General features: G+C 48.5%; 1 protein-coding gene across 5 annotated transcripts in view; it reads right to left on the minus strand.

Annotated features, from left to right (window-relative positions):
- Nucleotides 1–26594, minus strand: part of LOC138525768 (prolactin receptor-like) — a 1166304-nt gene that overhangs the window by 426976 nt on the left and 712734 nt on the right. For 3 of the 5 annotated variants that reach the window (XM_069635962.1, XM_069635963.1, XM_069635964.1), the window contains one exon: nt 25680–25849. In XM_069635962.1, coding sequence (XP_069492063.1) covers nt 25680–25849 — 170 coding nt within the window. The remainder of the gene's footprint in view (nt 1–25679; nt 25850–26594) is intronic. The other 2 variants (XM_069635967.1, XM_069635965.1) reach the window with 1 other exon arrangement.

Genomic DNA, 26594 nt, shown 5'->3' on the forward strand with positions numbered 1-26594 from the left:
TGGCGGTTGACTGGCAGAAGTGAGTTGAGGATGGACCCGTATGCGGAATAGAAGCGCCTGGAAGCACGTAAGTAAGCGCTTGTTGCTTGCTTCACGATGCGCACTAACTGTCCTTTTATTTTGCAGGTACCAGTTCGGAGCTGCTGAAGGATGCCGGAATGCCCACTGAGTTCGGCGTGGATGGAGTAATGGCACGTGAGTATTTAACGTTACCCAATGTCTTTAAACGCACCTTCTTTTGTCTTACAGATGTGGGATGCAGCGCCGAAGGCCTCCGGAGCGTGCGAAGAGTAGGTAAGCCTTCTGAGGCCGAATGATGTATTTCTGCCTGGAACGAATCCTGCTTGATCCGCCAGAACCATTGCGGGCATGAGTGGCATCAACCTCCTGGTCAGGATCTTTGCAGGTCTTGACAGTAGGTGACATCTTGGAGCCAATGCTTTAGTGTTGGTGGCAGTCCTCTGCCCCAGTTGCAAGCTATTCATCTGCGTGCCAGGACCAAAAGTAGGTTCGCCAGTTTTCTGGTATGTTCTGGTAGTTGGTTGGTTAGGCCTAGCATGGTCTGTGTTGGGTCAGGTTCTAGTTGCACTCCAATTATAGCTGAGATTTTCTCTAGGACTGCTGTCCAGAACGCTCCTATTTCGGGGCACGACCATGCCAGGTGGACAAAGTCGGCTTCTTGGTGCCCACAGCGAGAGCAGGAGGCGGATATTGACGTCCTCTGGGTGTGAAGTCTTGCTGGAGTGTGGTAGACCTGATGGACAAAGTTGAAGTGAATTTGTTTGTATCTTGTGTTTATTGCCACTTTCTTTGTGAGTCGTAGTATGTATGACCAGTCTTCGTCGAGTAACTTAGTGTTCAGAGCTCTTTCCGAACCTTGTTCGGGCTTTTAAGCAGCGAGTGAGTTTTTCTGTTAGCAAGGCCTTGTAGATATTTGACACCAGACGGCCATCACCTTGGGCTTGAATCACTCCGTGGAGCAGTGGCCAGGTCGGTGGTTGGAGCGGGTACGTGGCAAAGCTGGACTAAATGGCGTGCCGGGTTCGGTAGTACATGAAAACGTCGAGGGCGTTGTTTCCACCTTTGTCTCGAGCTTCCTGAATCGAGAGGAACGAACCGTTCGGAAACAGATCGCCCAGTGAGTGTATTTGCAGTTTCTTGGTCCAGAGCTGGACAACCTTTTCAGATGTTATGGGTATAGCTGGAATACTTCTCACCGGAAGGAAGGAATATCTGGTTTGGACTCCGCTCCTTTTGGCGATTTTTTTTCCAAATTGTGTGTGTCGTGACCATTGTGTTCATCAGTGTTGAGGGTGCCGGTGGTTCGTTGAGTATGACTGCGCGGAGAAGATAGGGTGTTGCTAGAGCTTTTTCGATTTGCACATGTGGCCGGATGAAATGTGTTGCATATCAATGGCTCAGGAACTGTGCTTGTGCTGCCCAGTAGTAACTTTCTATATCGGGTAAAGCCAGTCCGCCTTGCGTTATGGGCAGGATCATAGTGCTGTGTGCTATTCGGGCAACCTTGCCAGCCCAGATAAGGTCAAGAAGCATGGATTTGATTTGCCTTAAGAATTTTTGCGTGAGTAGTAGGGGGATATTTGTAAAGAGATAGAGTAGTTTAGGGAGGATCACCATTTTCGCTAGGGACACCCTGCCCCAAAGTGTGAGGGGAAGCGTTTTCCATCTGATCACTTTCGTTTGGATAGTGTCAAGTGTCTTCTCGTAGTTGTCTTGCATGATGTCGGTGCTGGTTCTGGACATGAGGATCCCTAGATATCGGACCTTCGAGTGTCGCCAGTGGAAGCCGAAGTCATCCTGAAATTCTTTGGTTGATTCAGTGAGAGGGAAAATTATCGATTTTGCATTATTGATTTTTAGTCCTGAGAAGTTGCCAAATTTAAGGACTGCTCGCATCACCGGATTCAGGTTGTCATACGGGTCGCGAAGGAAGAGTGCTATGTCGTCGGCGTAGAGTGAAACCACCATTTTGTGTGGGCCGAAGGCGAGAGACCTGTAACGCTCACCTGATTCTCGCAGAGGCGCCGGTCTTGACTGGGCGACAACCGTATCTTCAAAAGTGATGTGTAGCACCCGGTTGGCTCTTTGGGCTGGACCTCTGTGCACTGTATGCCTGACTCGAAGAGTAAGATGTCTGCAGATAGAAAATATGGGATTAATGACCTGGGGTTATTGGGGTGTCCCTATCTCTTTCCTTTTCTCCTCTCCTGTAGAACCCCAAAGGTTAACGCTCTCACCTTAGGTAAGTGAACGCAGAGCTCTCCATCTGCCTCGGGGCAGGGTGCTGTAACCAGTTTCTTCACTGGATAGGTAGCGCAGGCCTCTTGACTTCAGAGGACTGCTGTCCGTCGTTTACTTCACGAACAGTGAGTTCCGAGTATTTCAAATGTCTTTAAAAGTCTTTTGTAATGCTGTCTCTTATTTTGCAGGGTTCCGGCGATGGCGGTTGACTGGCTGAAGTGAGTTGAGGATGGACCCGTATGCGGAATAGAAGCGCCTGGAAGCGCGTAAGTAAGCGCTTGTTGCTTGCTTCACGATGCGCACTAACTGTCCTTTTATTTTGCAGGTACCAGTTCGGAGCTGCTGAAGGATGCCGGAATGCCCACTGAGTTCGGCGTGGATGGAGTAATGGCACGTGAGTATTTAACGTTACCCAATGTCTTTAAACGCACCTTCTTTTGTCTTACAGATGCTGGATGCAGCGCCGAAGGCCTCCGGAGCGTGCGAAGAGTTGGTAAGCTTTTGTCTTTCAGATGCCGGAATGCAGTGCGATGACCTCCGGAGCGCGTGAAGAGTAGGTAAGCCTTTGTCTTTCAGATGCAGGAATGCTGCGCGAGGCGTTGATGACAGCCGATGGACCAGGTAAGAGATGCGCTGTCACTGAAGACCGTAGTGCTAACCTGTTCTTTCTTGTCTTTATAGATGTTGCTGAAGACTGGATTCAGGATGGTAAGCCTTTTTCCTTTAGGCCCAGGATCAGATGCAGAAGACACGATGAGCGTTCTGCTGCAGAGGATGCAGAATAACGCAAAGCAAGATTCATCCATCGGGTGTGGTTTAAATAGCCTCCTGTAGTGCTTAGGTGTCTCCTTCCACAGCCTCGCCTAGAAGAAAAAGAGTTCCTGCTTTCCAGAAGAGTTCCAGTGTTCTGAACCTAGGGAGTGGCTCCTGCCCCACCCAACAGGAAAAGTAGTCCCAAACAGAAGAGGATCAGAGGCTCAACTGGCAGGTAAGTAAGCAGCATGGTCTGCTGCAGGTAAGTCCACCCAAGCATTATGAGCCCGGCGCTTCCAGCGCTGGGACTGGGCATATTTATGAGCCTGGTGCCACTGGCGCCAGGACAGGGTCCAAAAGTTCCCAATTGGGACTGATTGGCACTCGGAACCTGGGTTATGGGTCTGCTTCCAAGGGAGTTGGGTAAATCCTGACCTTTTGGAAGCAGAGATCATGACAGCACCCCCCCTCAAGGCCCCTCCCAAACCAGGCTTCTCCGGGGGTTTGGGCTTGTCAGGAAATGTTCGGTGAAATCTTTTGATTAGACGAGGAGCGTGGACATATTCTGCAGGTTCCCAGGATCTTTCTTGGGGGCCGTAGCCTTTCCAGTCAATTAGGTAAAATAGTTTAGATTTGGAGATCTTGGAGTCCAGAATGCTTTTGACTTCAAACTCGAGTTCTCCATCGACTAGGATAGGTTTTGGAGATTTAGTTAGTCGGGTTTGAGGTTGCACGGGTTTTAATAGAGAGATGTGGAAGACCGGATGTATCTTCATGTGAGGGGGCAAGTCCAACTTGACCGCTACTGGGTTTACTATGGTAGTGATGGAATAGGGACCAAGGTATCTTGGGTTGAATGTGCGTGGTCCTTTTAGAGGTAGATATTTGGTGGATAACCAGACTTGATCTCCTACTTGATATTGGGGGGCTTCCTTCCGATGTTGATCTGCTCCTTTCTTGTATTGTTCCTTAGCCCTTTGAAGGTGAGAAACGGCTTCCTTAAAGGCTTGGGTGATTGTAGAATGCAGGTAGTCTACTGCTGGTGTTCCAAGATCTTGGAGTGGATCCAACTCCGAGGTTCGAGGGTGACTGCCGTATAAAAGAAAAAACGGGGTTTTCCCAGTTCCCGAGTGGACAGAGTTATTGTAGGCATATTCGGCTATCCAAAGGATATCTTTCCAAGTTTTTTCAGTTTGTTGCAGCATGCAGCGTAAATACTGTTCCAGAGTTTGATTGGTCCTCTCGGTTTGTCCGTCGGTTTGAGGGTGGTGACTGGTCGATAGTCTCACATCAATTTGAGCCGACCGACAGCAACTTCGCCAAAAATTAGAAATAAATTGACTACCTCGATCCGAAATTAGAACTGAAGGAAAACCGTGCAGTCGGACGATGTTTTCGAGAAATTCTCGGGCCAGAGTTGCTGCTGTTGGCAAGCCTTTGAGTGGAATGAAATGCGCCATCTTGGAGAATAAGTCCACGATTACTAGGATCGTATTGTATCCGGAGCATGGAGGTAGATCGGTGATGAAGTCCATAGAAAGCGTATGCCAAGGGCGAGGTGGGATGTCAATAGGGCGTAAGAGGCCGGCTGGTTTTTCCTTTTGACTCTTGTTTTGGGCGCATACTCCACAGGACATTATAAAATCTCTGATATCTTTTTTCCAAGACGGCCACCAGAAGTAGCGCTTGATCTTTTCTGAGGTTTTGGCCATACCGGGATGTCCTTCCATTAAAGAATCGTGATAACAAGAGATTACCTTTTTCTGTAAATCTGTGCTGGGCAGGTATAATCGTTCTTGGAAATACAATAAGTTGTCCTTCACTGCAAAGTCCTTTCCCTGCAGATGCCAATTCTGTATGTCTGCTGGAGTTACAAGTTGCCTGGCTTTATTGTTAACTTCCTCTATGGATTGTGTGGCGATTACACTCAGAATTCTTTGTTCGGGAATGATAGGTACAGGTTTAGGGTTGATCAAGTGTTCTTCCACTCCCATCCGAGAAAGGGCATCAGCTTTACCGTTTTTTGTACCAGGTCGATAGGTAATTATGAAGTCAAACTCGGCAAAGAATAGTGCCCAACGGAGTTGTCTAGAGGATTGGGCTTTTGCGGTTTTCAAATATTGCAGGTTTCGGTGATCCGTAATCACAGTAACGGTGTGTCGGGCCCCCAGAAGATAATGCCGCCAATCCTTAAAGGCAGACTTGATAGCCAGAAGTTCCTTATCAGTAATCGTGTAATTGATTTCAGGAGGCGAGAATTTGCGGGACCAAAATGCCACGGGATGCAACTGATTGGTTACTGGGTCCTTTTGTGATAGAACTGCCCCCATGGCAAGGCTCGAAGCATCAGTTTCAACGATGTAGGGGAGTTCGGGGCGAGGGTGTTTTAAAATTGGTGCAGAGATAAATTTAGTCTTCAAATTCTGGAAAGCTTGTTCCGCCTCGGTAGACCATTCAAAACGTTTGTTTTTCTTTAACAAGGCGGTGATGGGCTGGACTACTCGGGAGAATTCGGGGATAAACCTGCGGTAAAAGTTAGCGAAGCCTAACATGCTTTGAACACCTTTCACGGAGGATGGTGATGGCCATTTGAGAATTGCATCGACCTTCTTTGAATCCATACGCACTCCGCTAGGTGATAATATGAATCCCAAGAATTCAACTTCAGTTACGTTGAAAACACATTTTTCCAACTTAGCGAAAAGTTTGTGTTGACGCAATCTCTCGAGGACCATTTTCACATGTTTCCGATGGTCAGATTCCGATGAAGAATAAACGAGGATGTCGTCAATGTAAACAACAACACACACATCTATGAGCTCTCTAAGGACATCGTTCATAAAATATTGAAAGGCGGCCGGGGCATTGCAAAGTCCGAAGGGCATGACCTGATATTCAAATAGCCCATACTTGGTGCGGAAGGCCGTCTTCCATTCATCGCCCACTTTTACTCGTACCAAGTGGTAGGCTCCTCTAAGATCCAGCTTTGTATAAAAGCATGCTTTTCTGACTTGGTCCAGGAGTTCAGGGATCAAAGGTAACGGATATCTATTCTTAATGGTGATCTGGTTCAGGGCGCGATAATCTATACAAGTTCTAAGGTCTCCTTCTTTTTTTGGAACGAAGAACAAAGCTGAAGAAGCAGGGGACTTGGAAGGACGAATAAACCCATTCGCTAGGTATTGATCCAGGTATTGTCGGAGGTGAAGGTTCTCAGGCACGGAGAGGGCATAAATTCTACTACAAGGAGGAGTAGATCCAGGTATCAGGTCTATCTGGCAGTCATAAGACCTATGAGGAGGTAGAGAGTTAGCCTGATCCTTCCGGAAAACATCTTGGAATTCTAGGTTTTCGGGAGGTAACTGGGGAGTCTCCGAAGAAATTGCTGCCAGTGCAACACCAGGTGGAGGGTGACAAGTAGAGACACATTCTGGAAACTGAACCGTTCTTGCTCGCCAATCGATCTGAGGATTGTGTTTCTCTAACCAAGGTATTCCTAGAATAATCTGGAACTGAGGGGCCTTGATCACATCGAACACGATCTTCTCATAGTGTCCATCTTGACTCACTAGCGTCACTTCTTGAGTGGTATGCGTTACTGGTCCGTACCATCCACCGTAGTAATGACGTCCTTTACAGCCTTGGGACAAAGAGTTAGATTCATCCTCAAAACCATTTCATGATCCACATAATTGCCGATGGCACCGCTGTCGACGTAAGCTTCAATCGCATGTAATCGATCCGGAAGATCAGGGCTAATGAGGACCATAGGTATCACGAAATGCGAGGTCACGGAACTGGTTTTAACGCTCGGCAAGAGGACCTCTATTTTTGTCGGGCGAGGTTGTTTCCCTGCTCAGAGTTTGTGACCTTGGTAACTGCAGCTCCTACTGCCTTCTTGGCTGGTTTCACCGGACAGTCTCGAAGAAAGCGTCCTGAGTTTCCGCAATAGAGGCATAATTGCAACTGTTTTCTCCTTTCCCGCTCCTTTTGTGTTAGTGGTCCTTTCAGGCCCCCTATTTGCATGGGTTCCCCGGGGTCTACTCCTTTGGAAGGAGTTGGTGGTTTGGAAAATACTCGAGCATCAAACTTGGAACGATCGGCCTTCCTGTTCTGCAGTCTGTGTTCTATTTGAACGACTAAGTCTATATAGTCCGAACAGTCTTGTGGGGAATTCACTACTTGGGCTAAAACGTCTTTGAGCTCTCCACGTAGACCTCTATAAAACAGCGTAATCCTTTTGTCCTCAGGCCATTGAGTTTCCACTATTAGTCTGTTGAAAGATGCAATATAAGCCAAAAGGTCTTGATTACCCTGTCGCAACGAAAGAAGCTCATTGTCCAAGGCCTGCCCCTGTGAATGTCTTGCGAACAGTTTTTCCATACTAAGCTGAAAGGCTTGAAAATCATGGAGAACCGGATCATCTTGATTAACTAGAGGGATCGACCAGTCTGCCGCATTGCCACTAAGGTACGAAAGCACAAAAGCTACTTTAGCTTGATCAGTTGGAAAGGCTGCTGGCCGGCATAAAAAATGCAACCGGCACTGATTGATAAATACTGCAAACCTCTTTGGGTCACCAGAAAATCGTTCGGGCGGAGCCAGAGGTACATTCCCGGGTAGGTTGATCTGCACTGGATTCCTGGGGATGTTGAAGGAAGATTTGCCCCTGATGCGGGTAACGGGGTCTGTCCGGCTTGTGACTGTAGCAATTGTCTAGCTAGATCGTCTGTTCGCTCCTTGGAAATAATTAGTTCCCTTCTTAGAGCATTCGTTTCCTGACAAGCTGCTTGCACTTCTGCCCTTAGTTCCCCAAGTAGCCGGGCTAGGTGGTCGGTATCTGAGGTTTCCATAGCGCCTGGGCGAGAGTTTTGCGGTAGGCTTTGCGTTCTGTAACGCTCACCTGATTCTCGCAGAGGCGCCGGTCTTGACTGGGCGACAACCGTATCTTCAAAAGTGATGTGTAGCACCCGGTTGGCTCTTTGGGCTGGACCTCTGTGCACTGTATGCCTGACTCGAAGAGTAAGATGTCTGCAGATAGAAAATATGGGATTAATGACCTGGGGTTATTGGGGTGTCCCTATCTCTTTCCTTTTCTCCTCTCCTGTAGAACCCCAAAGGTTAACGCTCTCACCTTAGGTAAGTGAACGCAGAGCTCTCCATCTGCCTCGGGGCAGGGTGCTGTAACCAGTTTCTTCACTGGATAGGTAGCGCAGGCCTCTTGACTTCAGAGGACTGCTGTCCGTCGTTTACTTCACGAACAGTGAGTTCCGAGTATTTCAAATGTCTTTAAAAGTCTTTTGTAATGCTGTCTCTTATTTTGCAGGGTTCCGGCGATGGCGGTTGACTGGCTGAAGTGAGTTGAGGATGGACCCGTATGCGGAATAGAAGCGCCTGGAAGCGCGTAAGTAAGCGCTTGTTGCTTGCTTCACGATGCGCACTAACTGTCCTTTTATTTTGCAGGTACCAGTTCGGAGCTGCTGAAGGATGCCGGAATGCCCACTGAGTTCGGCGTGGATGGAGTAATGGCACGTGAGTATTTAACGTTACCCAATGTCTTTAAACGCACCTTCTTTTGTCTTACAGATGCTGGATGCAGCGCCGAAGGCCTCTGGAGCGTGCGAAGAGTTGGTAAGCTTTTGTCTTTCAGATGCCGGAATGCAGTGCGATGACCTCCGGAGCGCGTGAAGAGTAGGTAAGCCTTTGTCTTTCAGATGCAGGAATGCTGCGCGAGGCGTTGATGACAGCCGATGGACCAGGTAAGAGATGCGCTGTCACTGAAGACCGTAGTGCTAACCTGTTCTTTCTTGTCTTTATAGATGTTGCTGAAGACTGGATTCAGGATGGTAAGCCTTTTTCCTTTAGGCCCAGGATCAGATGCAGAAGACACGATGAGCGTTCTGCTGCAGAGGATGCAGAATAACGCAAAGCAAGATTCATCCATCGGGTGTGGTTTAAATAGCCTCCTGTAGTGCTTAGGTGTCTCCTTCCACAGCCTCGCCTAGAAGAAAAAGAGTTCCTGCTTTCCAGAAGAGTTCCAGTGTTCTGAACCTAGGGAGTGGTTCCTGCCCCACCCAACAGGAAAAGTAGTCCCAAACAGAAGAGGATCAGAGGCTCAACTGGCAGGTAAGTAAGCAGCATGGTCTGCTGCAGGTAAGTCCACCCAAGCATTATGAGCCCGGCGCTTCCAGCGCTGGGACTGGGCATATTTATGAGCCTGGTGCCACTGGCGCCAGGACAGGGTCCAAAAGTTCCCAATTGGGACTGATTGGCACTCGGAACCTGGGTTATGGGTCTGCTTCCAAGGGAGTTGGGTAAATCCTGACCTTTTGGAAGCAGAGATCATGACAGCACCCCCCCTCAAGGCCCCTCCCAAACCGGGCTTCTCCGGGGGTTTGGGCTTGTCAGGAAATGTTCGGTGAAATCTTTTGATTAGACGAGGAGCGTGGACATATTCTGCAGGTTCCCAGGATCTTTCTTGGGGGCCGTAGCCTTTCCAGTCAATTAGGTAAAATAGTTTAGATTTGGAGATCTTGGAGTCCAGAATGCTTTTGACTTCAAACTCGAGTTCTCCATCGACTAGGATAGGTTTTGGAGATTTAGTTAGTCGGGTTTGAGGTTGCACGGGTTTTAATAGAGAGATGTGGAAGACCGGATGTATCTTCATGTGAGGGGGCAAGTCCAACTTGACCGCTACTGGGTTTACTATGGTAGTGATGGAATAGGGACCAAGGTATCTTGGGTTGAATGTGCGTGGTCCTTTTAGAGGTAGATATTTGGTGGATAACCAGACTTGATCTCCTACTTGATATTGGGGGGCTTCCTTCCGATGTTGATCTGCTCCTTTCTTGTATTGTTCCTTAGCCCTTTGAAGGTGAGAAACGGCTTCCTTAAAGGCTTGGGTGATTGTAGAATGCAGGTAGTCTACTGCTGGTGTTCCAAGATCTTGGAGTGGATCCAACTCCGAGGTTCGAGGGTGACTGCCGTATAAAAGAAAAAACGGGGTTTTCCCAGTTCCCGAGTGGACAGAGTTATTGTAGGCATATTCGGCTATCCAAAGGATATCTTTCCAAGTTTTTTCAGTTTGTTGCAGCATGCAGCGTAAATACTGTTCCAGAGTTTGATTGGTCCTCTCGGTTTGTCCGTCGGTTTGAGGGTGGTGACTGGTCGATAGTCTCACATCAATTTGAGCCGACCGACAGCAACTTCGCCAAAAATGAGAAATAAATTGACTACCTCGATCCGAAATTAGAACCGAAGGAAAACCGTGCAGTCGGACGATGTTTTCGAGAAATTCTCGGGCCAGAGTTGCTGCTGTTGGCAAGCCTTTGAGTGGAATGAAATGCGCCATCTTGGAGAATAAGTCCACGATTACTAGGATCGTATTGTATCCGGAGCATGGAGGTAGATCGGTGATGAAGTCCATAGAAAGCGTATGCCAAGGGCGAGGTGGGATGTCAATAGGGCGTAAGAGGCCGGCTGGTTTTTCCTTTTGACTCTTGTTTTGGGCGCATACTCCACAGGACATTATAAAGTCTCTGATATCTTTTTTCCAAGACGGCCACCAGAAGTAGCGCTTGATCTTTTCTGAGGTTTTGGCCATACCGGGATGTCCTTCCATTAAAGAATCGTGATAACAAGAGATTACCTTTTTCTGTAAATCTGTGCTGGGCAGGTATAATCGTTCTTGGAAATACAATAAGTTGTCCTTCACTGCAAAGTCCTTTCCCTGCAGATGCCAATTCTGTATGTCTGCTGGAGTTACAAGTTGCCTGGCTTTATTGTTAACTTCCTCTATGGATTGTGTGGCGATTACACTCAGAATTCTTTGTTCGGGAATGATAGGTACAGGTTTAGGGTTGATCAAGTGTTCTTCCACTCCCATCCGAGAAAGGGCATCAGCTTTACCGTTTTTTGTACCAGGTCGATAGGTAATTATGAAGTCAAACTCGGCAAAGAATAGTGCCCAACGGAGTTGTCTAGAGGATTGGGCTTTTGCGGTTTTCAAATATTGCAGGTTTCGGTGATCCGTAATCACAGTAACGGTGTGTCGGGCCCCCAGAAGATAATGCCGCCAATCCTTAAAGGCAGACTTGATAGCCAGAAGTTCCTTATCAGTAATCGTATAATTGATTTCAGGAGGCGAGAATTTGCGGGACCAAAATGCCACGGGATGCAACTGATTGGTTACTGGGTCCTTTTGTGATAGAACTGCCCCCATGGCAAGGCTCGAAGCATCAGTTTCAACGATGTAGGGGAGTTCGGGGCGAGGGTGTTTTAAAATTGGTGCAGAGATAAATTTAGTCTTCAAATTCTGGAAAGCTTGTTCCGCCTCGGTAGACCATTCAAAACGTTTGTTTTTCTTTAACAAGGCGGTGATGGGCTGGACTACTCGGGAGAATTCGGGGATAAACCTGCGGTAAAAGTTAGCGAAGCCTAACATGCTTTGAACACCTTTCACGGAGGATGGTGATGGCCATTTGAGAATTGCATCGACCTTCTTTGAATCCATACGCACTCCGCTAGGTGATAATATGAATCCCAAGAATTCAACTTCAGTTACGTTGAAAACACATTTTTCCAACTTAGCGAAAAGTTTGTGTTGACGCAATCTCTCGAGGACCATTTTCACGTGTTTCCGATGTTCAGATTCCGATGAAGAATAAACGAGGATGTCGTCAATGTAAACAACAACACACACATCTATGAGCTCTCTAAGGACATCGTTCATAAAATATTGAAAGGCGGCCGGGGCATTGCAAAGTCCGAAGGGCATGACCTGATATTCAAATAGCCCATACTTGGTGCGGAAGGCCGTCTTCCATTCATCGCCCTCTTTTACTCGTACCAAGTGGTAGGCTCCTCTAAGATCCAGCTTTGTATATAAGCATGCTTTTCTGACTTGGTCCAGGAGTTCAGGGATCAAAGGTAACGGATATCTATTCTTAATGGTGATCTGGTTCAGGGCGCGATAATCTATACAAGTTCTAAGGTCTCCTTCTTTTTTTGGAACGAAGAACAAAGCTGAAGAAGCAGGGGACTTGGAAGGACGAATAAACCCATTCGCTAGGTATTGATCCAGGTATTGTCGGAGGTGAAGGTTCTCAGGCACGGTGAGGGCATAAATTCTACTACAAGGAGGAGTAGATCCAGGTATCAGGTCTATCTGGCAGTCATAAGACCTATGAGGAGGTAGAGAGTTAGCTTGATCCTTCCGGAAAACATCTTGGAATTCTAGGTATTCGGGAGGTAACTGGGGAGTCTCCGAAGAAATTGCTGCCAGTGCAACACCAGGTGGAGGGTGACAAGTAGAGACACATTCTGGAAACTGAACCGTTCTTGCTCGCCAATCGATCTGAGGATTGTGTTTCTCTAACCAAGGTATTCCTAGAATAATCTGGAACTGAGGGGCCTTGATCACATCGAACACGATCTTCTCATAGTGTCCATCTTGACTCACTAGCGTCACTTCTTGAGTGGTATGCGTTACTGGTCCGTACCATCCACCGTAGTAATGACGTCCTTTACAGCCTTGGGACAAAGAGTTAGATTCATCCTCAAAACCATTTCATGATCCACATAATTGCCGATGGCACCGCTGTCGACGTAAGCTTCAATCGCATGTAATCGATCCGGAAGATCAGGGCTAATGAGGACCATAGGTATCACGAAATGCGAGGTCACGGAACTGGTTTTAACGCTCGGCAAGAGGACCTCTATTTTTGTCGGGCGAGGTCGTTTCCCTGCTCAGAGTTTGTGACCTTGGTAACTGCAGCTCCTACTGCCTTCTTGGCTGGTTTCACCGGACAGTCTCGAAGAAAGAGTCCTGAGTTTCCGCAATAGAGGCATAATTGCAACTGTTTTCTCCTTTCCCGCTCCTTTTGTGTAAGTGGTCCTTTCAGGCCCCCTATTTGCATGGGTTCCCCGGAGTCTACTCCTTTGGAAGGAGTTGGTGGTTTGGAAAATACTCGAGCATCAAACTTGGAACGATCGGCCTTCCTGTTCTGCAGTCTGTGATCTATTTGAACGACTAAGTCTATATAGTCCGAACAGTCTTGTGGGGAATTCACTACTTGGGCTAAAACGTCTTTGAGCTCTCCACGTAGACCTCTATAAAACAGCGTAATCCTTTTGTCCTCAGGCCATTGAGTTTCCACTATTAGTCTGTTGAAAGATGCAATATAAGCCAAAAGGTCTTGATTACCCTGTCGCAACGAAAGAAGCTCATTGTCCAAGGCCTGCCCCTGTGAATGTCTTGCGAACAGTTTTTCCATACTAAGCTGAAAGGCTTGAAAATCATGGAGAACCGGATCATCTTGATTAACTAGAGGGATCGACCAGTCTGCCGCATTGCCACTAAGGTACGAAAGCACAAAAGCTACTTTAGCTTGATCAGTTGGAAAGGCTGCTGGCCGGCATAAAAAATGCAACCGGCACTGATTGATAAATACTGCAAACCTCTTTGGGTCACCAGAAAATCGTTCGGGCGGAGCCAGAGGTACATTCCCGGGTAGGTTGATCTGCACTGGATTCATAGGGGATGTTGAAGGAAGATTTGCCCCTGATGCGGGTAACGGGGTCTGTCCGGCTTGTGACTGTAGCAATTGTCTAGCTAGATCGTCTGTTCGCTCCTTGGAAATAATTAGTTCCCTTCTTAGAGCATTCGTTTCCTGACAAGCTGCTTGCACTTCTGCCCTTAGTTCCCCAAGTAGCCGGGCTAGGTGGTCGGTATCTGAGGTTTCCATAGCGCCTGGGCGAGAGTTTTGCGGTAGGCTTTGCGTTCTGTAACGCTCACCTGATTCTCGCAGAGGCGCCGGTCTTGACTGGGCGACTACCGTATCTTCAAAAGTGATGTGTAGCACCCGGTTGGCTCTTTGGGCTGGACCTCTGTGCACTGTATGCCTGACTCGAAGAGTAAGATGTCTGCAGATAGAAAATATGGGATTAATGACCTGGGGTTATTGGGGTGTCCCTATCTCGTTCCTTTTCTCCTCTCCTGTAGAACCCCAAAGGTTAACGCTCTCACCTTAGGTAAGTGAACGCCGAGCTCTCCATCTGCCTCGGGGCAGGGTGCTGTAACCAGTTTCTTCACTGGATAGGTAGCGCAGGCCTCTTGACTTCAGAGGACTGCTGTCCGTCGTTTACTTTACGAACGGTGAGTTCCGAGTATTTCAAATGTCTTTAAAAGTCTTTTGTAATGCTGTCTCTTATTTTGCAGGGTTCCGGCGATGGCGGTTGACTGGCAGAAGTGAGTTGAGGATGGACCCGTATGCGGAATAGAAGCGCCTGGAAGCACGTAAGTAAGCGCTTGTTGCTTGCTTCACGATGCGCACTAACTGTCCTTTTATTTTGCAGGTACCAGTTCGGAGCTGCTGAAGGATGCCGGAATGCCCACTGAGTTCGGCGTGGATGGAGTAATGGCACGTGAGTATTTAACGTTACCCAATGTCTTTAAACGCACCTTCTTTTGTCTTACAGATGTGGGATGCAGCGCCGAAGGCCTCCGGAGCGTGCGAAGAGTAGGTAAGCCTTTGTCTTTCAGATGCAGGAATGCTGCGCGAGGCGTTGATGACAGCCGATGGACCAGGTAAGAGATGCGCTGTCACTGAAGACCGAAGTGCTAACCTGTTCTTTCTTGTCTTTATAGATGTTGCTGAAGACTGGATTCAGGATGGTAAGCCTTTTTCCTTTAGGCCCAGGATCAGATGCAGAAGACACGATGAGCGTTCTGCTGCAGAGGATGCAGAATAACGCAAAGCAAGATTCATCCATCGGGTGTGGTTTAAATAGCCTCCTGCAGTGCTTAGGTGTCTCCTTCCACAGCCTCGCCTAGAAGAAAAAGAGTTCCTGCTTTCCAGAAGAGTTCCAGTGTTCTGAACCTAGGGAGTGGCTCCTGCCCCACCCAACAGGAAAAGTAGTCCCAAACAGAAGAGGATCAGAGGCTCAACTGGCAGGTAAGTGAGCAGCATGGTCTGCTGCAGGTAAGTCCACCCAAGCATTATGAGCCCGGCGCTTCCAGCGCTGGGACTGGGCATATTTATGAGCCTAGTGCCACTGGCGCCAGGACAGGGTCCAAAAGGTCCCAATTGGGACTGATTGGCACTCGGAACCTGGGTTATGGGTCTGCTTCCAAGGGAGTTGGGTAAGTCCTGACCTTTTGGAAGCAGAGATCATGACAAGACCTCTATGCAGATGATAAAGCCTTAGGTCGGACGCAAGGGGTTCCATGACCAGGGCGAAGAGCAATGCTGACAGTGGGCAGCCCTGTCTGGTCCCTCTGCTTAAAAGGATTTCTGAGGAGCATTTGTTTCCGAGTTTGATTTTAGATGTCGGTATTTGTAGAGAAGGCCTATCATTTGGATGAATCGTTTGCCAAGGCCCATTCGTTCTAATATTGCAAATAGGTAGGGCCATTCCACAGAATCAAACGCCTTCTCGGCGTCGAGAAGTACTGCTACCGCTTGGTTTTCTGGGTTGAGAGCCTCCATCGCTCCAAACATTCTTCTGAGGCCGAATGATGTATTTCTGCCTGGAACGAATCCTGCTTGATCCGCCAGAACCATTGCGGGCATGAGTGGCATCAACCTCCTGGTCAGGATCTTTGCAAACATTTTGTTATCCAGATTAATTAGTGATATGGGCCTGTAGGAGGCGCAATCGTCTTTGGGTTTACCTGTTTTGTGTAGGAGAATGATATTCGCTGTGTAAAGAGTTGGTGGAAGTTGGTCCTTGGCTATGGCTTCATCGAAGACTTGGAGCAGGAGCAGGGCAAGAATGTCTTCGAAAAATCTATAAAATTCACCTGTTAGGCCGTCCGGTCCTGGGGCTTTGGTGCTCGGTAATTCTTTAATGACTTCTAGGATCTCCGCTGAGGTGATGGGTGCGTTCAACGGCTCGCGTAGCTCGGCGCTCGTCCAATATAGTTCGGTTGTATTTAGGTATTCTGTTATTTCGGTGGGCTCCCTGGAATAATTGGAGTTATATAAGTTTTGGTAAAATTTGCGGAATGTTTCCAGTATGTCTTCTTCAGAGTATACAAGGGTTCCTGACATGTCCCGCACTGCCTCGACTGTCGTGGGTTTTCGTTCTGCGGTGATTAGTCTTGCGAGTAGCTCACCGGGTCGTTGCCCCTCGCCATACTGGCGGATTTTGTGGTGGCTTGCTAGGAATTTGGCTTCTCTATCTGCTAGTGATCTGAAGGATTCCAATTCTGCCTTGAGAGCGGCCAGCGAGCCGGGAGTATTTGTAACTGTAGCTGATTGCTCAAGTATTTTGAGGCGATTTTCGCATGTGTTTAACTCTTCCCTTAACCTCTTTAGGATTCCGTTTTCTTTTGCTAGGCACACTCCTCTGATACAACATTTCAGTGTCTCCCAGAGTGTTCCCGGCGAAGCCACCGTGCCTTGGTTTGTCTCAAGAAATGCGCTCAGTTCGGAACGCAGTGCTTCGGCAAAGAGTTGATCTTGGAGTACTCTGGGCTTGAATCTCCATTGGGCCCTGGTGAAGTCGCTCCGAGATGTCGTGCACACTAAGGTGACCGCTGAGTGGTCTGAGATGGACCTGGGTAGGATTTGGCATTCACCCCATTGGAGTCTGCTATGTGCCGACGCTAAGATGTAATCAAATCTCGAGCTGGATTTGAACTCTTGAGAGTCGCAGTGTTTGCTTCTCCATATGTCGATGAGATTGTGTGCTTTGCATATTTTGGATATTTGCATACTCGCCTTGGAGCGAGGAGCGGTTGTTTTGTGTGTTTTTTCTGTACGAGGATCGAGCGGGGTGTTCAGATCTCCACCCCATATTATTGTGGCTTCCCTGTTTCATGCGATGTGGGTCTGGACCCAGTCGAAATTGTTGGAACCGTCGATGTTGGGGCCGTAGGAGTTGATCAAGATTATTTCTTCCCCGTCTATGGTTCCTTGAACGAGGAGTGTTATCCCATTGGGATTCGCTCTGGGTCCGAATTAGTCTGAAGTTTGTTGATTGGCTGATGAGTATGGCGACTCCCCTTGCGTATGATGAAAACGAGGCGAAGTATCTGTGGCATCCCCACGTTTTCGCCCAGTGGTTTTCTGAGTTTGGTCGTAGATGCGTCTCTTGTATGAGAGCCACATCAACGTTATGGCGTCGGAGGTAGTGTAGTAGCTTCCTGGTTTTAGAGGGCTGGTTGCCTCCGTTAATGTTCCATGTAGCTAGTTTGAATTTTGCATAGAGTTGCTGCGTTGTTTCTGCTGCTCTGTCACTGTTTGGTGGTTTTGAGTGCTTAAGGCTGCTTCTTTAGAGTGTATGTTGATCCGACAAGGTTAATCGTAAGTCCAGGGTGGGGTCATTGTTCTCGGTCGGGTTCGGGTGGGGCTGGATTTGGCCCTAGTCGGTGCACGTCTAAAACTCTTGGCTTGTTTCTTCTGGGGACACTTTCCCCAACTTGTGTCCCATCTCCCCTTTTTCCCTCCCCGTCGGGCAACCCCCAACCCGCCCGAATGTGACCCCCCCCCCCAAAGTAACATTGTGAACAGTGCTGTGCACAGGGCGCTGGTGCCCTCCAAGAACACCTATCCCGAGGTGTGTATAACTGACTTTTGCTCATTTCCCGATCTCCTAAATCGAACTGAATGTGGGGTGCTTTTCAGGGCGGATCGCCCCCATTCCTCACTCTCCCTCGTGGTCTAGGCATTTCACGTAATGGGCGAGATCCGATATTATCGAGAAAGATGTTGGCTTCTTCTGGTGACGTGAAGAATTGTGTTTTTTCAGCATGGAGGATGCGTAATTTAGCTGGGAAAAGCATTGAATATTGAATTTGCTCCTCTCGGAGGCGGCGTTTAACTCCACCAAAGGCTCTTCGGGACGCTTGCACCGCTGGTGAAAAGTCGGGGAATATTTGGATTTTGTCGCCATCGAATTGAATGTCGCCTTTGTCCCTGGCCAACCTGAGTATTAGATCGCGGTCTCTAAAATTCAGCAGTTTGGCAATTATGGGGCGAGGTGCCGATCCTGGAATTGGGCGGTTGGTTGGGATCCTAGGAGCTCTTTCAACCACAAATAGTGGCGAGAAGGTGGTTGTTCCGAAAATTTCTTTGCATAGTTGTTCCACGAAGTCTTCCATTTTTGCAGGATTTTGTTGCTCTCTGATCCCCACCAGTCTAATGTTGTTCCGGCGGCTGCGCCCTTCCAAGTCTTCGTTTTTGGCGACAATTTCTTTTACTTGGCGTTCTAATGATGACACTTTGGAGGACAGGGACGTGGAGTTGTCTTCCAGATTGGAGACCCTCTGTTCAACGGTGTCGAGCCTCTCGCCGTGTTTATCAAGGCGGTGTTGTATTAAGTCGACTTTGGATGAGAGGGTGTCAATTTTGGCATCGAGGTTGCCTATGCCTGTTTTGAGATCGAGCAGTACTTTTCGTATGTTAAGAGATTGGGGGGGCATTGACTCGGCTTCCTGTTCCATGCTTGGTGATGCTATCTCTCGATTCGACTGCTTGGGAGTTTTAGCTTTGGCCTCGGTTTCAAACATCAATTTTCGCTGCGATTTGTCCGTTTTGCCCATGCTGGTATGGATTCCCGACTTTGTTGGGTGTGGCGGCGAAGGGCCCGTTCGTCTGGCTTGGGTGACAGTTGTGTGGCGCTGTGGTCGACGTGTCCCGATGTCGGGTTGCAGAATAACAGCAGAGGCCCTCCACGAGGTCGCCGCTGCCGAGGAGCTGTTGCAGCGCGGTGTGGGCCCCAGCTAAGAGTTTTCCCGCTATGTTCTTTGGACGCTTGACCGCGCTCGGGGCCTTCGCCGGCAGGGCGCCCTGGAGATGGCGGGGCCCGGGCCATGTAGATTTAGAAGGCTGGAGAGTTCGTGAGTTTTAAAGCACTTCCACGGCTGGGCCCGGAAGGCCTTGGTGGGGCAGCCGCGCGGGCCTCCCGCTGGAGATGGGCCTGTGGTTGGGGCCGTTAGTGTTTCAAGGAGTCGGAGGCCTGTGGAACGACTCTCCCACGGGGCCGGGCAGCCGTGCAGGGATCTGTGGGCCGGGGAAGAGACCCGGGGCAGGGCAGCCGGGGGGCGTCTCTCCTACCTGGTGCCGTTGGTGTGTTCAGATGCGTTCCCTCTCTCTCCGGCTGGGTCTGGAGGGCACTGTAGGCTGGACGCCAGCGTCAGCGCCCCGACCGACCGGAAGCCGCCCCTGCTGCTCTCGTGCCGTGGATTTCGGGCCTGTCACGGGTGCCACCACCAGGGGGCCCGGGCGCCGTTCAGCCCACCCGGCAGCCCGTTCCTTGAATCCAGGGGTGGTCGCTCGGGTGAGGATGACGCTGGAGGGTCGGACACCCCGCCGCCAAAGTGCCGCGCCGCCGCGGCCTCGCCCCTGCCGCCGCTGCGTTGAACAAAATAATGGCGGACGGCGATGAAGTTGGCATCTGCCAGCATTAGAGACTTTGGGTATGTTATCGAGGCGGATGGGGGGGGATTTGGGGGAGAATAAAGCTATTTTAACAGGATCTTTCTCGGGATAGGTGCGGAGCTCTCTAGTGAGCAGCCATCTTGGACAGCTCTCTAGCGCCCTATATCCTCCCTTTGAATTTAGCTTTAGGAAAAAAGAAGTAATTGCACTTCTTTTTTTGTCTTTACTCGAATTACTATGCATTGAAGAGTGGGAAATGGTTATATAACAATATAAAATGTTATACTTGGCAATTGAAGAAACATTTTAATTTTCTAGGATACATATGAGAAAACTCATGGCAGCCTACTTTGAAACCGAAATCTGGCTTGACCAAAGCAAATTAAAGGAAAAGAATAGGCCAGAACCTGCTTCTTTTGACCACCCATTTGAATGTATAACCACCTTGCCTCCTACAACTTAAATCATGTATTACTCCATGCACACCTCCATCCCTCCACTGCCGCTGGGTTCACAGTTCAGTCACTTTTTTTTTTAATTACACTTCTAGCTCTGCCTGTGATCGTGTTTGACTGAATACTGAAATTACTTCACAAGAAGGGACTGACATGTACCATCAAAATCTTCCATTAACAAATAGACCCTTTAAAAAAGTCCCTTGCATTGTTACTAAGTCACAGGATACCGACCATCATTTCCTTGTACATTCCTGCAAAAATGAGTATGTGCACAAAACAACCTAGTCTACAATACCCTATTGCGGGTAACAGAGGCTAAAAACATGGTCCATTTAATAATGAAGGATCTTAGTATCATAATGGTAATTAGACAATCCATATGGGTCATGGTCAGGGCTTTGAGTCGTCCGGGGTAAGCCCAAGGCGAGAGTTGGCAGGGTAAACAAATTGCGATCTAGCACGTCACCTGCCAGGCGCCTCTACCTGATTTCCCAAAATGCTTTAAAAGTCAATGAAAAGATGATGAGCAGCAGTACTGCTATGGCCCAGTTGAGGTCACTATTACCCCAAATTTATAATCTCACCATCCACTGCACATATTTGGAGTAAGATTATTGATTTTCTAATACGGGGAAGGGAAATAGAATATTGAGAATAGTTAGTTACATTTTGCAACAGACTATTATACTGAAGTCATTTAATCAAATGAATTAATAGACACGATTAATGGATTTTCAGAACAAGAACTGAGGGATGGGAGCCTGCATTAACCTATTTTTTTATATTTACATATTTTTATTTTAGTCTATTTTGTGACTTCTGAAAAATTATATACTAGTTGTACCACTACCAGGCATAAAGCATGCCGATCTAGAACACTATCTCATCCCTCTTTCATGCTCTCTCTCTTTCAGAGTTCTCGTTCCCTCCATCTGTTTCACTCTGTGTGGGAGAATAGCATGGTCAGGTGTACTGTACTCTCTCTGTCCCCTCTGTCAGTGTGGTCCAGTATGCTCTCACTGTCGCTCGGTCAATGAGGCGTTCAGATTCTCTCAGTCAATGCTGTCTGGCCCTATATCCTGCTACCACTTCCTCTGTTAATGTGGCCTTGCAGGCTCTGTTCACCCTGTCTCTCTGTGTGAATACAGTCTAGTACACACGAACTCCATCAGTTTTCCCCTCGCCCTATCCCCCTAACTCCGTGTCTCTCCCTCTTCCCCTCTTTGTGTGTGCCTCTCTCTCCCTCCATCTCGCTCTCGGAGTGTGCCTAAATCATTCTCTCCGTATGTGTCTTTCTTTCTTGATCCCACTCTCTGTGCATCTCTCAATTGAACAAGGCATTGGTGCACACAGTAATAAACAGTTCATTGGTCATAATCTGAGCACGACCCATTACATTAAAGAAGGACATTTTGAGAGACCAAATGGTGTGTATTCTCGAAAAAATAAGATATTAACACAGAGCAATTAATTGAACTGGCTCTATTAAAAATGGTACAAGGTTGATTTAAAACAATCACTTCCGGTATATATTGCAGGCATAATAAAAATGCTACGCTTGTCTTACTCAGCAAACCACATTATCAAAACCTGCAATATACATTTCGTCCAATTATACTCCTTCGAAATACCCATTTGAAATTTGAAAAGGGGGGAACTGGGGGAAACGCAGGGGGAAGGGGTTGTTTTGGGCGCTGGACACACTGGCCTGCGCATAGCGCACCGTCGGGGGCATTTAAGGGGGCAGGGAAGTTTTGGGAGCAGGTGACGGTTGAGGACGAACTTTTGTCCAGGTCTCCTGCTCTCGAGCCTTCCCTGCGTTGGGCCTGGTCCATACAATAGTTGGAGGTAGAACTTGCAAGTATACGGGTTGAAGTCTGTGGGCGGTAGGTAGTGAGGGCATGCATTTGTGTTCTCTGGGTTTTTTATAGTCGTTTTTTTATTATCTAAAGTACACCCTCTTATCTGGGCGGGATCCGCTTGTATGCCCGGCTGGAGCTGCGCACTGCTCAAGCGTGTGTGGCCATCCGTGTGGTGCAAGGTTTCTCTGGCAGCGCCGTCCTGCTGGGAGCCCGCACCCGTTTGGGGCACGCGGGGAGTTTTTCCATTCCGCCTCCTTTTAGTGTTCGAAGGTGGTTATGTAGAGGGAGGGCGGACGTCCGAGCTGGGAATAGCAGGTGGCAGAGCGTTGCTGCACATTATCGGCAGACAAGCGCACACCGGTGCAGTGTCGTGCGCAGGCCACCAGGGGATAGGGCAGAGCCAGTAAGGACACAAATGTTTTTCCTCCTCTGCTGTTAGGTAGCGGCAGTTTCTTACAGGGGCAAACATGCTTCAAAGGTGTTTGTTGTACCTCTTCCACGTTAGAGGTACCTTTATCAGGTTTGAACGCGTGGGGAGAAGTGTATTTGCAAAAGGGAAAAGGGGATAAACTCATAGTTGGTTATAAGTGAGTAATAGCCAGTTTTGGGTATTAAAGGAGTTTTTCCAGGGAAATTATTAGGGGTGTCAACTCTAGCCTGGCACCCCCACACAGCAAGGTTTCCCTCAGGTGGGAAGTTGGCTCGGGGGCTAGTTTTATTGATGGTTGAGCAAGGGGGGACAATTTTTGCATCCAGTTGGAGTACTACGGGTGCGACATGGTGGGACAAGGAGCAAAGAGGGGAATTGTGGATGCCAATGTGCTGAAGGAGGCCTTGGCGATTATTAGCAGGGAAACCAAAGCCCAGCTCTCGGGAGCGGCGAGGGAGGTTACGGGTGAGAAGGGGGCCAGTAGAGGGAGGCTGCAGAGGAGAGCAGCGGCAGATGGGGTGCTTGTTGCAGTGGTGGCATGTAGCGGGAGAGGTTTGGGAGATAGGGGGCAGGAAGAGCAGGAAGGAGATTCTCAGGAGAGCGTCCATGCGGGAAGGAGAGGTAGGAGAGGGGTCAGGGAGGAGTTTGGGGGACAAAGACACGGGGGAGGATGCGGGTGATAGGAGATTACAAGTGGGTGCAGGGTAGACGTGGGGTGAGGATAGGGGTGAGGAGGGATAAGGGTGGAAAATACCTGCAGAAGAGTGCAGGTGGGAGGAGGAGAGAGCAGTCAACCCTTCGAGTAGTGAAGAAAGGGAGAGGTGCGGTACAGCCTTCCCGGCTAGGAGGACTTCGGGTGGAGGGCACAGTACGGCCCACGCTGTTCTAGAGGAAGAGTCGGGATAGGGTTTAAGAACGGCCCTTCTGCAAGACCTACGAAGACAGACTAGAAGGCGCATCAGGTCTGCCGGGATCTGTGTGATGTCATTAAGGATGGATGCTACTTCACCCCAGAACCCGTATATGGGTGGACAATTCCAATACATATGGAATGAATCGGCATGGTCGCTTTCACATTTCAGACAACTGGCCGGGCCATCACGAGTGAACTTAGCTACCTTCTCAGGTGTATAGTGTAACTTATTTAATACCTTAAATTGGATCTGGCGTAGGCCTGCGTTCATGGACTGGACAATGTGCAAATTTAAGAACGAGTGCAGCAGGTGTGCGGGTCGGCATCCGATTACGCATTGTTTTCAGGCAGGGGACAGAGGGAAAGGGCGAGGAGCGGGGCAAGGAGGTGGGGGGAAGGACCGTATGCCACTTAAAGTTGGGGGTTCTGGAGGTGGGCCTCAGTTTACTGGGAAGGGTGGGGGGCAAAGGTTGGGGTTTCACACTGGTTTTAATCAAGGTATAGAGGTGAGGTGGAGGTAGTTCATAGATCAAAGTTAGGTGGACATAGTGTTGCCTAAGGGCTGGGTATTTCCCAGGTGCAGGGGCGCATTTTGGCATTGGGGCATGAAAGAAGGTTTACCGACAATGTGGGCTAGGTAGGGGGGGCATTAGCGGGGCGATCCCAAGGGAGCGGGGAGAACAGGATTAGGAGGTGGGTGGGGGGCAGACATTAAGGTAGGAAGGGGGAGGGCCATGGTGGGGATATAACAGAAGAACCAATAGGGGGTGTTGGCCGTTATAGGAAGGATGTGGAAGACTGTGGTAGGGCCCTCACACTTCCCGCACAACAAGGTGAGCAGGCTTGGGGGGACTTGAGAGAGTGATAGCAGCACAGAGTTAATAGGATTGCTTGGACACAACTGAGGACGCAGTTATAACAGTGTTTTAGTGGGATAAAGGGCTCATGTGGGTCTATTTGCTGCCCATGTTAGCAGGAGGAAGGGAGCATCATGGGGTTCCTTAGGTATTAATAGTACATGCAGGGGGGAATGTCTTAGTAAATGAAGCAGGAGTAGCATTGCTAAAGGAAATAATAGGGGACCTAGCTGGTTTCGGGAGATAGGGCTCAGGGTAAGGTGGTTGGACAAATTTGACGCTGAGGAGGATTGCAGGGGGAAGGTGAATGAAGGGGCAGTGGGAAGGTCTAGGAAGAAGTGTAACAGGTAGTTGGGGATGTTGTGACGGGGAACAAGTGCTGGTGCAAGGGAAACTGTTTTTTGAGGATTTTTGTTTCAAGAGGAGAGAGTGCATCTATCGGATATGGGAATAGTTATGAATTAGGGGGTGACGTGAGCGGTACAGGACATAATAAAAATTGGAAATAGAGGTAAGGTTAGGTTAGGTGGGGCAGAAAGAACACCTCAAGGGAGGGTTAATCTGGTGCCGGGGGCATGGCCCCTTTAGATGAGGGGGGAGGGAAGCACAATGGGGGAATAGCACGGGAAAGGATGGGTTTGGTGCTGTTTGCACCAACGGGCTGCCACGGGGGTGCAAAAAGGGGGAACAGGTATTGAAGATGGAGGGGCATGGCCCCGGGGAGAAGATGGGAGAAAGCGGGAAGGAAGGCTTGAGAAGATGGTAAGGAGACGGTAGGGAGCAGGGCATAGGTAGGGAGGAAGTTGAACTGATTTAATTATTTAATTGTTGGGGGAATTGAAAGTGTTTAATAATTAAATTGGTTTGGCAAGTTGTTAAAAACAGTTTTGTTAGTCTGTAAGGCCAGGGAGCCAGGTTAGCGTTTATTTGTGAGCTTTGGCCTATCACAGTAAAGCAACCTTTTCCACTGCAAGTGAGTCTGAGTGTTTTTGTGCAGTAAGCCCAAAAGAGCTAGTAGACAAGTAGCAAAAAGGACGGTTTCGGGCGGTTTTACATAAAATCAGAGCATTTTGGAAATGCAAGAATGATCACAGACCTTTATAGTTCACAAATATGTCTTTGATAAAACCATGGTATGCTTTTATTACCAAGTACTGGGCGTAGTGCTTGTTTAATGTTTCGCAACACTCACTCTTAACATTATAAAGCATGTGTAACCTCTAACATTCGGATAGCCTCAGACTTTGGAAGTGAGGACAACATTATTGTGAAATCTGTCACTCCAATAATATCCAAATGCTGTGTTCCTAGCCACAGCCGCATGTTGAATTTTGGAAAAGAAAAGGAGGGGCTGAGAAAGGAAGCCGGGTCTCAATGTAGGGTGGCTGTGCGCATTCTTACACACTTATAGACATATAGGATTTAAAACACCTTTTGAAATACATTTGACTCCCTTTCATGTCGGCACGAATACCCAAGCGGGTCTATTGGCCACGCCTTCAGTTACATAGGCCAAATGTCGATGAAAGACTCTTTACCTACTTGGGATTATTAGATCGCACCACTGGCCGTGTTCTCAACCTCTGGCGACCCCTAAACGGTGCTGAGGATTGCTCTACTAAGACAGTAACAGGCTCGTCATGGAAAAACACAATAATGCACATGTTCCGATTAACCACTGTCCTTTCCACTTCATTATTCTGACATAAATATTAGCCCCGCAGTCAGTCCCCTTTTGTAGGTCTACAGAGATACTCACCGATGTCAATCACATCCAGACAGAAGTCCTCCGAGTGTGCAGAGCCAGTGGGAGTGTGTGCCACCACTTTCAGGCAGTAAAGCTCCCACACGTGGGTGTGCTGGCTGTCAAAGTAGCAGCTACTGTCCCCGCCCGTGGTGTAGTCGGGGCACTCCTGCGGATGGCCCTGGCTTGGTGCAGAAGGACAGAGAAAAGGGAATATATTAATAACTTGAGGCAAGAGGCCTCAACGGTTGACATCAGTGACTCCATTGTGAGCAGAGGAGCCGCCATTACTGAGCCCGGTCGACTCGAAGTGAAAAAAAACACTATATGTACTCTGGCAACATCCAAAAAAAGGGGCTCAGCGTCTGGTGGTCGTTTGGTTTGCAATCTTCATTGGCTCAAATGTTTTGTTACCTTGGGGCGCGAAAAGACAATGCCTCGAGTAACTATAAATACCAGAATGCAAGGCAATGGGAGCCTAAATAGCAGGGACTGCCGGAGCATCTTACACTGGACATGGGCTAACTCGAGCAGTCTTTAATATCCCTTCTGGGTCACACTCACACGCTTGTGCGTTTTAACATCAACTATTCTTACTTAGTCATATTTAATACACTCTGCAGGTCATGATTTGCATCATGTTCATACAGCTTGCTTTGCCACAAAAGTAAACATACAGTAAGTACGGAATTCAATTGGTGTTTTTTGGATTAAGAAACTGGTTTACTTTGTAACAGAGCTTGGAATACAGGGTTAGCAAGAGGAACACAGGACCCATCAGTGATTATTACTTGTATTCACTTGTAAGGCCACTGCTTAAGTATACAGAGTACCCAGCAGGGTTGGAATTTCCCAATTTGGTGTAGGGGGCCCTCCACCCTCCTGATGACACCTCCTTTGCAAATAGACGTTACATCATTCCTATTTCGG

Source organism: Ambystoma mexicanum, chromosome 7p (genome assembly GCF_040938575.1).
Source record: "Ambystoma mexicanum isolate Mex_15411 chromosome 7p, UKY_AmexF1_1, whole genome shotgun sequence".
Taxonomy (NCBI): Eukaryota; Metazoa; Chordata; class Amphibia; order Caudata; family Ambystomatidae; genus Ambystoma; species Ambystoma mexicanum.